The sequence below is a fragment of the Salvelinus fontinalis genome, chromosome 6 (assembly GCF_029448725.1).
Source record: "Salvelinus fontinalis isolate EN_2023a chromosome 6, ASM2944872v1, whole genome shotgun sequence".
NCBI lineage: Eukaryota > Metazoa > Chordata > Actinopteri > Salmoniformes > Salmonidae > Salvelinus > Salvelinus fontinalis.
The window spans coordinates 37,851,652-37,864,723 of record NC_074670.1 but is presented as its reverse complement, the minus strand read 5'-3'; the positions used below and the strand labels follow the sequence as shown (position 1 = coordinate 37,864,723).

General features: G+C 42.5%; 1 protein-coding gene across 7 annotated transcripts in view; it reads right to left on the bottom strand.

Moving 5' to 3' along the window:
* LOC129857789 (clathrin coat assembly protein AP180-like) overlaps positions 1-13,072 on the bottom strand; it is a 64,028-nt gene that overhangs the window by 20,821 nt on the left and 30,135 nt on the right. For all 7 annotated transcript variants that reach the window (XM_055926357.1, XM_055926360.1, XM_055926362.1 and 4 more), the window contains 6 exons: positions 12,142-12,217; positions 11,801-11,903; positions 8,639-8,732; positions 7,531-7,642; positions 7,275-7,381; positions 7,121-7,162 (listed from right to left, as the gene is read on the bottom strand). In XM_055926357.1, coding sequence (XP_055782332.1) covers positions 7,121-7,162; positions 7,275-7,381; positions 7,531-7,642; positions 8,639-8,732; positions 11,801-11,903; positions 12,142-12,217 — 534 coding nt within the window. The remainder of the gene's footprint in view (positions 1-7,120; positions 7,163-7,274; positions 7,382-7,530; positions 7,643-8,638; positions 8,733-11,800; positions 11,904-12,141; positions 12,218-13,072) is intronic.

The window sequence follows — 13,072 nt, the reverse complement described above, 5'->3', positions numbered from 1 at the left end:
AAAGAATTATCACATTGGGGCTATCAGGGGACATACAAATAATTATCACATTGGAGCTATCAGGGTACACTGGGTCTAACAGTGGACACAGAATTATCACATCGGAACAAACAGGGGACATATAGAATGATCACATTGGGGCAATGGAAGTAATGGTGGGGACAATAGGAAAACAATGCTAATTGTGTGCCACTTCAAAATGTCTTTCACACAACAGTTCAGTCCATTCATAACTTAAATGTAGTAAACTACTCATGCGTATGTTAAAGAACAATGCTTCCAACAATGCAGTTATACTGCATTCTCAAACTTACAGACTGTAAACACATCATAGCAAAACAAGCTGCACAGCCACAGATGGCAGTACACCTGATAGGCTAAGCAGTTGGCATCTAGCAAGCCACGTGTACGCTGTCAAGGCTAAATGGGCCAGCTAAATCTCACACACTTCCCTCTTTAAAATCACTATTATTTTCCTGCCCATTTACCCTGCTCTACTTCCTCTGATAACCCAATAAATGTCTTGGCATTCTAGGTAATTGTGTCTGAAATGTAAGATGCCTCGGAGTCCTTTTCAATATGAAAGAGGACGGCCCATTTCAGAACTAAGTACCAGCAGTAGTGTGTCTACTCTGACCTTTCTATTTTTATTAGGTCACACCGTAGCAAAACATTTTGCAACGGACAACGAAAAACCAGCGTTCCTTATCAGACACATTCAGATAACACCTCCCAATTTAACTTGGTTTTGGACAGTTTTCTTCCATTTCGTGCCTATTGAAAACAGCCCAGGTGTGTGATTGACTGTCACAGAGCTTCCAGAGGGAGGAGTGACAGTTCCATCACTTCCAGAGGCCAAATGGGCCATGTACAGACCCACAGGGGTCCTTGTATTAAACAGGTGTCTCAACCTGATACAATCCAAAATGACATACCTTCCTTCGGGCAGCAAGCTGTTCAGGGAACATTTAGGTACATTTAGGGAGGGTCCGCTCTACACTGTTGGCAGCGATATTGCTGTAATGACTTTCTAAGCATCCTCACTGAGCAATCAAAGGAAAATAACGACTATATGAATTGGAACAGTTTTCTCCAAGAATCTTCGAGATTCTGTTCAGCCTACAGTACGCTTATAATGTGAATGTATATATGTAATGAATGCATTATGACGATGGCCGTAATGTAAATCGTTACTCAGCATTTGCCTCTGCCAAACGATACGCTCCAAAGAGGGATTAAGAGATCTGATGATTAGACACTAATACAATCTATTTAGATGTCATTTAGATGTCATTTAGATGCTATTACAGACAATACACAGCCACAAACATAGTAGACGGGTGCAAATATGTTATTTCCCTGCGTCACGCCGTTCTAAGGCTTTTGTATTCCCTACAGCACTGTGGGATCATCAAGATCCACCTGGAATTGACATATCGGTCTATCTGTCATAGATAAGAGGTTGCTGTTTCCGTACAGAAGAGAATAATACAATACACATGCTTATGGATTTCAGGTATATCCAGTAACAAGAGAACTATATAACATCTGGTGAAACGACGTGATTTGTTTTCATTTCGCTCAACTAATTCTATGGCTTTCTTATTCGATTTCGAATAGCTACCGCTAAATCCCCAGGTCGTTTAGCTGCCCAAATGGTGACTCATGGGACAGAGAATTCAGTCTAATTTAATGTGGAGCGTCACTTGTCTCAGCTGCCTAAGCACTGGCACTTGGAGTCTAATAACTCACACCTCTAGGCCAGGACAGCATCCCTAAAACGATACTGCCTAAGAAAGGCAGTATTCTTTAAGGCTCTAAGAAGGAGCCAAGTCTAGACATGGTGTATGTAGGCTTTCTCTTTGCCTCTCCACCACATGCATACAAACATACATGAAGACACAGATTGTTCTACGAGCCAGTCATTTCATTTGACCGTTTATAAACAACTAGTAATAGCAATAGTACAAGGAATATGACAGGAATCTCTCTACACAATAAGGAGCAACCAGAATGTCCAAACTGTGACATAATGCTAACCATCTGCTAGTTAGCCAATGGACTCCATTCAAATCCAACCACACACACAGGGCTTTCAACCCTAATCCATGCTCAACATCTCCCCCAAACTCACAGTCATGATTCAATGTATCATTACCATGCTTTAACCAGCCCCTCTTTAGTGTAATACCCTGACATGACAGGAAGCCCAACCCCCCATTTCACATCCCACCACCCTCTCGGTTGGCTAGTAGTCCAACCAATCATGCATGTTAGTGTGGTCAAACCCCCTGCAGATCTGCATCTGCCCAAGGCTGTGATTTTATATTACATAATGTTGATGAGTGAGAGTGTACCCCTTCCCCTTGGCCTCAACCGCTTTGATGTTTGGAGATCTGACGGGTCTGAAAAGGTAACAGCAGTGTGGGGGTTGAGCTTCACATATACAAACATTAAAGCTTTATAGGGCCAAAAGGAAGGGTTAGGGAGTGGTTGGGACACATAGTGAGCTACAACATACTTAATTCAAATCAAATCAAATTTTATTGGTCACATAAACGTGATTAGCAGATGCTATTGCGGGTGTAGCGAAATGCTTGTTCTTCTAGCTCCGACAGTGCAGTAATATCTAACAAGAAATATCTAACAAACTACGCAACATATACCCAATACACACAAATCTAAGTAGGAATGAGTTAAGACTATATACAGTACATATGGACGAGTGATGTCAGAGCGGAACGGACTAAGATACAGTAGAATAGCATAGAAAACAGTATATACATATGAGATGAGTAATGCAAGATATGTAAACATTATTAAGAGAATGAGATATCGTAGAATAGTATAGAAAACAGTATATACATATGAGATGAGTAATGCCAGATACGTAAACATTAAGTGACTAAGATACTGTAGAATAGTATAGAATACAGTATATACATATGAGATGAGTAATGCCAGATATGTAAATATTATTAAAGTGACAAGCGTTCCATTCCTTAAAGTGGCCAGTGATTCCTAGTCTATGCCTATAGGCAGCAGCCTCTAATGTGCTAGTGATGGCTGTTTAACAGTCTGATGGCCTTGAGATAGAAGCTGTTTTCAGTCTCTCGGTCCCAGCTTTGATGCACCTGTACTGACCTCTCCTTCTGGATGATAGCGGCGTGAACAGGTAGTGGCTCGGGTGGTTGATGTTCTTTATGATCTTTTTGGCCTTCCTGTGACATCAGGTGCTGTAGGTGTCCTGGAGGGTGGGTAGTTTGCCCCCGGTAATGCATTGGGCAGACTGAACTACCCTCTGGAAAGCCTTGCGGTTGCGGGCGGTGCAGTTGCCGCACCAGGCGGTGATACAGCCCGACAGGATGCTTTCAAGTGTGCATCTGTAAAAATGTGTGAGTGTTTTAGGTGACAAGCCAAATTTCTTTAGCCGCCTGAGATTGAAGAGGCTCCGTTGCACCTTCATCACCACACTGTCTGTTTGGGTGGTCCATTTCAGCCTGTCAGTGATGTGCACACCAAGGAACTTTAAGCTTTCCACCTTCTCCACTGCAGTCCCGTCGATGTAGATCGGGGGGTGCACCCTCTCCTTTGTTTTGTTGACGTTGAGTGAGAGGTTGTTTTCCAGGCACCACACTCCCAGAGCCCTCACCTCCTCCTTGTAGGCTGTCTCGTCATCGCTGGTAATCAAGCCTACTACTATTGTGTCGTCTGCAAACTTGATGATTGAGTTGGAGGTGTGCTTGGGCACGCAGTCATGGGTGAACAGGGAGTACCGGAGGGGGCTGAGCATGCACCCTTGTGGGGCCCCAGTGTTGAGGATCAGCGGAGGTGATGTTTCCTACCTTCACCACCTGGGGGCGGCCCGTCAGGATGTCCAGGACCCAGTTGATCTGTGCACGCTCTGAGAACACGGCTAGGGATGCCGTCTAGGCCTTCAGCCCTGCGAGGGTTAACAGGTTTTAACGTTTTACTCACGTCGGCCACGAAGAAGGAGAGCCCACAGTCCTTGTTAGTGGGCCGCGTCGGTGGCACTGTGTTATCCTCAAAGCGTGCGAAGAATGTGTTTAGCCTGTCCGGAAGCAAGACGTCGGTCTCAGCGACGTGGCTGGATTTCCTTTTGTAGTCCGTGATTGTCTGTAGTCCTTGCCACATACGTCTCGTGTCTGAGCCGTTGAATTTTGACTCCACTTTCTCTATACTGACGTTTAGCTTGTTTGATTGTCTTGGGGAGTGAATAACTACACTGTTTATATTCTGACATATTACCAGTCGTCTTTCGATGGTTTCCATGGTTTCAGTTTCACGTGAATGCTACCATCTATCCACGGTTTCTGGTTAGGGTAAGTTTTAATAGTCACAGTGGGTACTACATCTCCTATACACTTCCTTATGAACTCAGTCACCGTGTCCGTGTATGCATCTAGATTATTTTCGCAAACTACCTGGAACATATCCCAGTCCACACGATCAAAACAATCGTGAGGCATGGGTTCCGATTGGTCAGACCAGCGTTGAATAGTACGAAGCACGGGCACTTCCTGTTTGAGTTTCTGCCTATAGGACGGGAGGAGCAAGATAGAGTCGTGGTCAGATTTGCCAAAAGGGCAGCGGGGGAGGGCCTTGTAAGCATTCCAGAAGTTTGAATAGCAATGGTCGAGAGTTTTAGTAGCGCGAGTAGCACAGTCAACATGTTGATGGAACTTCGGCAGCCTAGTCCTCAGATTTGCTTTGTTAAAATCCCCAGCTACAATAAATGCAGCCTCAGAATATGTGATTTTTTGAGGGCTGTCGAGATTTCGGCTTGATGTGGGATGTAAATGGCCGTGGCGATGACGGAGGAGAATTCTCTTGGGAGATATAAGGTATTCTAGGTCGGGTGAACAAAATGACTTCCTGAATGTTCCTAGAATTACACCATGAGTCGTTAATCATGAAACACACCCCTCCGCCCTTTTGCTTCCCGGAGAGATATTTATTTCTGTCTGCGCAATGTACTGAGAATCCTGCTGGCTTTACCGACTCTGACAGAGTATCTCGAGAGAGCCATGTTTCCGTGAAACAAAGTATGTTACAGGCCCTGATGTCTCTTTGAAAATAAATCCTTGCTCTAAGCTCATCAACTTTGCTATCCAAAGACGGAAAATTATCGACTAGTATACTCGAAAGCGGTAGGTAGTGTGCGCGCCTCCTAAGTCGAACCAGCAGGCCGCCTTGAGTGCCTCTCCTCCGCCGGTGATGTTTTGGGTCGGCCTCTGGAATAAGTTAAATTGCTCTGGGAAGAGTGAACAAAGGATCTGCTCCAGGGAAGTCATATTCCTTGTCGTAATGCTGGTAGTTCTGGTGAGTTACCCCCGCTCTAATATCCAATAGTTGTTTCCGGCTGAATGTAATGACACAAAACATTTCCTGTGCTAATAATGTAAAAAATAGTACATAAAAAAACAAAATACTGCAAAGTTTTCTAAGAGCTAGTCGCGATGCTGCCATCTCCGTCGGCGCCACTTTCTCCTTAATTGAGAGACGTATACTGCCCATGGGATTTCAGATACCATCTCAGGTGATTTTGACATTATGGAAGCTCTATAGTAACATTCTGGTGAATTAAGATACAATTGTTGATCTAAAACCAATGTTAGCTCAGATCTTAGCTGTCAGCGAAATAGCTCTGCAAGTATTGCGACTTCTCCAATCTCAACCTGGACTCATAGGTAGACGTAACATAGTAAATGTAAATCCGGGACACTCCAATTAGTACAGTGTTACGCTTCATATGGTATGTATTAATTTGTGGATGTCTGTCATCCATTTCATATATGATATGTTACAAATTACAATTTGTATATGTTACGAATTGAAATGTGTATAATATGTTACGAATCGCAATTCGTACAATATGTCACAAATTAGCAAAATGGATGATATGTTACGAACTCCAATTAATTGTGGCTAACGTTAGCTAGGTGGCTAGTGGCTAATGCTAACTTTAGCTAGGTTACTAATGTTAGTTAGGCTAGAAGTTAGGGGTTAGGGTTTGGGGGTAAAAGTTATGTTAAAGGGGAAGGGTTAGCTAACATGCTATGTAGTTGCAAAGTAGCTCAAAAGTAGTAATTAGTTGCAAAGTTGCTAATTAGCTAACATTATAAAGTTGTCCGTGATGAGATTCGAATGCGCAACCTTTGGGTTGCTACACATTCACATTATACATCCACCCACCCACCCACCCGACCGAGCGACCGACCGACCAACCACTGTATTTTAATTTTTGCCTTATTTAATCATACCAAACGTAACATATGATACTAATTTGGGTGTCCTGGATTTCCATTTACTATGTTATGTCTAGTCTATGAGATCAGGCTGTTGACATCCAACTTCATCCAAGAGTATCTGCTGTATTTGCAGTTCAATGGATTCAAGAGAGTTCAGTGTTGTTATTCAATTTCCTATAGGCTGCTTTGCTCCCTAAAAGCGAGGTTTTGACTAGACGGCATTCAGCTTTTGTCAGATTTGACTTTTTGTAGCAGGTTAGGAGAACTTACGCAGCAGGCTAGGATAATTAGGTTAAGGTTAGGAAAATGGTTAGGGTTAGGTTTAGCAACAACAACAAAAATCTACCTTTGATGTCAATTTGACAAAAGCTGTATCCCTTCTAGCTATGACCCAAAGGCAAGCTGTATGTACGACACACTACTCACACTCTCGGCCTATAAGATCAAGCTGCACCTCTGGAAGTAAGAAGGGGGGGGCAGAGTGGCTGTCAATCCCAGGGGAAGCACAGCTCATGGAGGACAGAATGGATCAAAGGGATACGCCCCAATTTTATGAAAAGCTCACCATTGGTCAGGTAGACAATGTACATGACTGTGATTGGCCAGGGCTGCCTGTCCAAAAAAAGGACCAATATTGTGATTGGTCAATGCTGATAGAGAAGAGATTTCTGAGTTGTAGGCTATGTCCAAAACGCATGCTACCCCAGGTTAAACAAAACCATAACACTGAGATGCAATGCTGGTACAATGTAAGTACAATGTGAATACAATGTCATTAGATTAGGAGAAAGTGTATCATCCCAGTGAAAATGTGGGACATTAGGCTTAAAAGGTCAAACAGGACTTACCTGAGTGAGCTCAGGGATATCATTTTTGTCAATTCCTATGGTCTGTAAAAAAAGATGTTGACATTTCAGCTGAGCCTCCATATACCATGCTTGTCATACTGGCTGTGGATTGAACTTTTCAACAGTAAAGTGTATTGTTGGGTTTGTCTTTTACCTCAGCGATTTTGAAGACCTCAGAGACCCTGGTCATCCGTGTCAAGAATCTCTTGTAGATCTCCAGCCCGTCTTTGCACTGTCCTCTCTTCATCTGGAAAAATTTCTCTGTGAGGAAAAAGGGGAATGAACATGTTTATTATTACACAAGAACCATTGAGACATTACTATTACATAACATTAACAGGACCACATCTATTTACATGTGTTGAATAAAATTTTGTCCCAGGAAGTAGAAGAAAATGGTCAAGTCTTGCCTAATACATTGATGATCCCGTCGTTGTAGCAGGCATATAACTTGATCAGGTCTTTGAACATCAGGAGGAAGCAAGCGTTGATCACCCCATTGGTCAGTTCATTGGGATGGACCTATAGATAAACAAGGTGAGATTAGATCACACTGAGGATGGGAGATTTGAGTTAATATGGTCATATGTTTCTAGGTAACTGCTTGGCAATAGTGGGAAAAGTACCCAATTGTCATACTTGAGTAAAAGCATATATACCTTAATAGAAAATGACTAGTAAAAGTGAAAGTCCTCCAGTAAAAAATATTTGAGTAAACATTTTAAAGTATTTGGTTTTAAATATACTTAAGTATCACAAGTAAATATAATTGCTCAAATATACTTAAGTATGAAAAGTAAAAGTACACGTATACATCCTTTAAAATTCCTTATATTAAGGAAAGCAGACAACACCATTTTCTTGTTTTTTAAATGTATGGATAGCCAGGACTACACTCCAACACTCAGACATAATTTAAAAACGAAGCATGTGTGTTTAATGAGTCTGCCAGATCAGAGACAGTAGGGATGAGCAGGGATGTTTTCCTGATAAGTGCATGAATTGGACCATTTTCCTGTGCTGCTAAGCATTCGAAATGTGAGTACTTTTGGGTGTCAGGGAAAACGTACGGAGTAAAAAGTATATTATTTTCTTTTGGAAATAAGAAGAGTAAAAGTAAAAGTACTACTTAAGTAGTATTTAGAAGTATTTTTCCTTAAGTACTTTGCACCACTACTATTTGGGTTGAGTTGCCAGGTAGTTTAGATCAGCGCTCCCCAACCCTGTTCCTGTAGAGCTATCGTTCTGTAGGTTTTCGCTCAAACCCTAATCTAGCACACCTGACTCTAATAATTAGCTGGTTGATAAGCTGAACCAGGTTAGTTACAACTGGGATCGGAGCCAAAACCTACAGGAGGGCAGCTCTCCAGGAACAGGGTTGGAGAGCTCTGGTTTAGGATATTGTTTAGGCATGGGGCATAACAGAAGGTGGCCTAGCAATCACAATAAATATAATGTGACAAAAATGCCCTTACTAACGGATACAGAAATCATTCTCATCATCTTCATAATACTCACATCAAACTCCAGCAGGGCGTCTATCTGGCTCTGCAGAGTGGGCATTCCTTTCAACAGCTTCTCTACGGGCATCGTCCTCATCACCCCCTCAGCTCTGAGACAGACAGACAGACAGACAGACAGACAGACAGACAGACAGACAGACAGACAGACAGACAGAGGAGCAACGATATGGTACAGTATGAGTATGAGAAAACCCTGAATGTTGGTTTGAGGTCCATTAAAAAAATATTGTGGAGAGTCTTTAATCCAGTTGTTTGTGTTGATGATGTGATGTCTTTAACGTCGTCTATATTTTCATTGTTGTTTCTGTGCTGGGTGTATTGGTACTTGTTTATATTATCTGCTGTAGTCAAATTTCCCATTAGCGGATCAATATAAAAATCTTTCTTGATACAGTATGATGAGTTAAACCCTAATGAAGGTCTATTGACGAACACATAGGTTTAAGATCCATTAAAAACATTGTGGAGCATACAATAATGTGCTGCCATGTCTTTTTCCAGCAATATGAGATGAGAGGAAACAACTTAATATTCTCTACATTGGGATAAATAATATATAGACCTCTGGGACAGTGAATCTATAAGGAAGTACTGTAGACAGGCGCTAGCAAAACAAAGGGAGTGTCCTGTGGTCCTGTATGGCTCAGTTGGTAGAGCATGGTGCGTGCAATGCCACGATTATGGGTTTGATTCCCAGGACCACCCATATGTATGGATGCATGAATATAAGTTGCTTTGGATAAATGCCTGCTAAATGGCATATATTATTCAATTCTTGAAGGGATCACATGCACATACTAAAGACTTAAACACTCACTGTATTGTTAGTGGCTTTGCATGAAGGCTTCTGCTAAGTGGCATTTGCAATTATATTATTACTAGAGATCTGCCAAGGCCAAGGCCTTGTGATGAAACACTAACACAGCAACAGTTTTAGATGGATCCAGCTTCTTAGATACTTTAGGTAAGACACATGACATGAGACACTAGGTCAGAGCTCTTTCTGCACACCTGGCTGTTTTGTCTGTTTGTCGCATGGCTGGCACAGACTGTGCTGTGGGACCTTGTTTCTGCCAGCAAAACGCAACAGTCTGGACAGGAGCCTAAGTAATAGCTCACTGTCTGTATTCAGACTGTGTAGTCTATATACATCTGTCTGTTTCTGTACAGGCACAGGCATGGACAGCCCACTCACTCTGCCCTCACACACAGTGCAATCACAGAGTTTCTAAATCCAGAGGCACAACATTGCGATACTTCCAGGAACGCTTGTGAAACAGACCAAACAGACTGGCTTTAAGATGAATCACACCCACCTACTGACCCCTGAGACTGACAGACAGGTCAGGTGGCTGTGATTCTGCCAAGTGTTGTCTCTATGAGAAATAGAATATAAATCTATTTCTATGTTTTTATACTGAACAAAAATATAAACCCTACATGCAACAATTGAAACTATTTTACTGAGTTACAGTTCACCCAACCTAGAATTCCTTACAATCAAATGCCGACGTATTATCTTCCAAGAGAATTCTCTTTGATTATAGTCACAGCCGTGTAGAAACTAAAACAGGAAACGCCCGTGCTCAGGTCAATACAACACTGGTCTGACCAATCGGATTCCACGCTTCAAGATTGCTTCGATCACGTGGACTGGGATATGTTCCGGATAGCCTCAGACATTAACATTGACGTATACGCTGACTCGGTGAGCGAGTTTATTAGCAAGTGCATTGGAGATGTCGTTCCCTCTGTGACCATTAAAACCTTCCCTAACCAGAAACCGTGGATTGATGGCAGCATTCGCGCGAATCTGAAATTGCCAACCACTGCTTTTAATCATGGCAAGGCGACTGGAAACACGACCGAATACAAACAGTGCAGCTATTCCCTCCGCAAGGCAATCAAACAAGCAAAGCATCAGTACAGAGACAAAGTAGAGTCGCAATTCAACGGCTCAAACACGAGGCGTATGTGGCAGGGTCTACAGTCAATCACGGATTACAAAAAGAAAACATCGCTCATCCATATATTTATATGTACATATTCTTATTCATCCCTTTACATTTGTGTGTATTTGTGTGTATAAGGTAGTTGTTGTGAATTTGTTAGATTACTTGTTAGAGTTTACTGCATATTCGGAACTAGAAGCACGAGCATTTCGCTACACTCGCATTAACATCTGCTAATCATGTGTATGTGACCAATAAAATTTGATTTGATTTGATATAAGGAAATCACTCAATTGAAATAAATTCATTAGGCCCTAATCTATGGATTTCATGTGATTGGGCAGGAGCGCAGCCATGGGTGGGCCTAGGAGGGCACTTTGGAGCAAGGCTCACCCACTGTGGAGCCAGGCCCAGCCAATCAGAATGAGTTTTCCCCCCAAAAAGGGTTTTATTACAGACAGAACTACTCCTCATGAGCTGAGTTTCATGAGCTGTCTGGGTGGCTGGTCTCAGACAATCCTGCAGGTGAAGAAGCCGGATGTGGAGGTCCTGGGCTGGCCTGGTTACACGTGGTTTGTGGTTGTGAGGCGGGTTGAACGTACTGTCAAATTCTCTAAAACGACGTTGGAGGCGGCTTATGGTAGAGGAATTAACATTCAGTCCTCTGGCGACAGCTATGTTGGACATTCCTGCAGTCAGCATGCCAATTGCACACTCCCTCAAAACTTGAGACATATGTGGCATTGTGTTGTGTGACAAAACTGCACATTTTAGTGGCCTTTTATTGTCCCCAGCACATGGTGCACCTGTGTAAGGATCATCCTGTTTAATCAGCTTCTTGATATGCCACACCTGTCAGGTGGATGGATTATTTTGAAAAGGAGAAATGGTGACGAACAGGCATGTAAACAAATTTGTGAACAAAATTTGAGAGAAATACGTTTTTTGTGCATATGGAAAATTTCTGGAATATTTCATTTCACCTCATGAAACAGGGGACCAACACTTTACATCTTGTGTTTTTATATTTTTGTTCAGTACATATGATTCTGAGGGGGTGGGAGGGTGAGGGGTCAAAACATATCTTGCATATTGCAGCTGTGTGTTTTGCTCTATTTGAAGCTTGATTTTCCTTTTAAAAAAGACATAAAGAGAAGAGCAGCACTGATGGAGAGGATAGACAGAGTTATTGAGAGACAACACACCCCTTCTTCACTCTGCCAAAGTCGAAGGACATCTGTCTGTAGGCGAACGCCTTCTCGTTGAGGTACCGGCTGTAGCGTCTGATAAACGTGGACATGTCGTAGCCTGGGGGAGGAACAACAGGCCAATGTCACCTCCACGTCTCCATAGAAACAACGCCTCACAGAGGACCATTTCCATCACCCGAGAAACAAGTTTACATGGCCATGAGAGCCCATAATAATCACCATGGACACAGTTTTTACAGTGATCACACTGGGTGACAGCTTGACTCGACATCAGAGCTGGTTGTTTGGTAAACCCATCGAGGGAAGGGGCTGCCGGAGCTCACGTGTTAACTCACCATGGGAGCCAGTTTTGTCCAGAAAGTTACTGAGGTTGAAGAGGGTGTTCCTGGAGGCAAGGAACTGGAGGAACCTCTGAGGAAGAGAGAGAGAGAGAGAGAGAGAGAGAGAGAGAGAGAGAGAGAGAGAGAGAGAGAGAGAGAGAGAGAGAGAGAGAGAGAGAGAGACAGAGACAGAGACAGAGACAGAGACAGAGAGACAGATAGAGAGGGAAGAGAGAGAAAGAGAGGGAAAGGGAGAGAGAGAAAGGGACAATACACACCAATCAGAGGAGACAGGATCAATACACTAAAACAACAAACCAACTCAGCAAATTATTGAGTCTGTTATGCTAAAGAACCAGACATTATGGCAGGTATTAAAACACATGCACATATTAAAACACACGCAAACACACAACTGCCTTCAAAAGATAATTACTATCTTCAAAGGATTGAATGAGTCACAAAAGGAAATGGATTAGATGTGTAATTTCAGAGGAGCTGTTTCATATTATACACACACAATTGTGTTGAGGAGGAACTGGAATTCATGTGAAAAGAGTGACAGTATCATGCTGCAGCTTAATTGATTACAGAGAGCCAACATCAGAGAAAACAGCGCCTGAGTGGGCGGGTGAGAATGAGAATGCTTCTGCTCAAATACAGAATGTATCACCTACTAAACAATAATACATTAATGGCAAATAGGCTTCTATGGAGGAATTGTGAAACATGACAAGAAAATCACACTCTGCACACACACACACCTATACACATGATATGTGCACACACACATACACACCTGGGTTTTCATTTACACTCTTAATTAATTCAAAAGTCAAAGCTCAGTTTAATGAGGTGAATTAAATGAGAGGTGAATTAAATGAGAGGTCCTCTCTTGGGTGGCAGGTAGCCTAGCGATTAGAGCGGTGGACCAGTAACTGAAAAG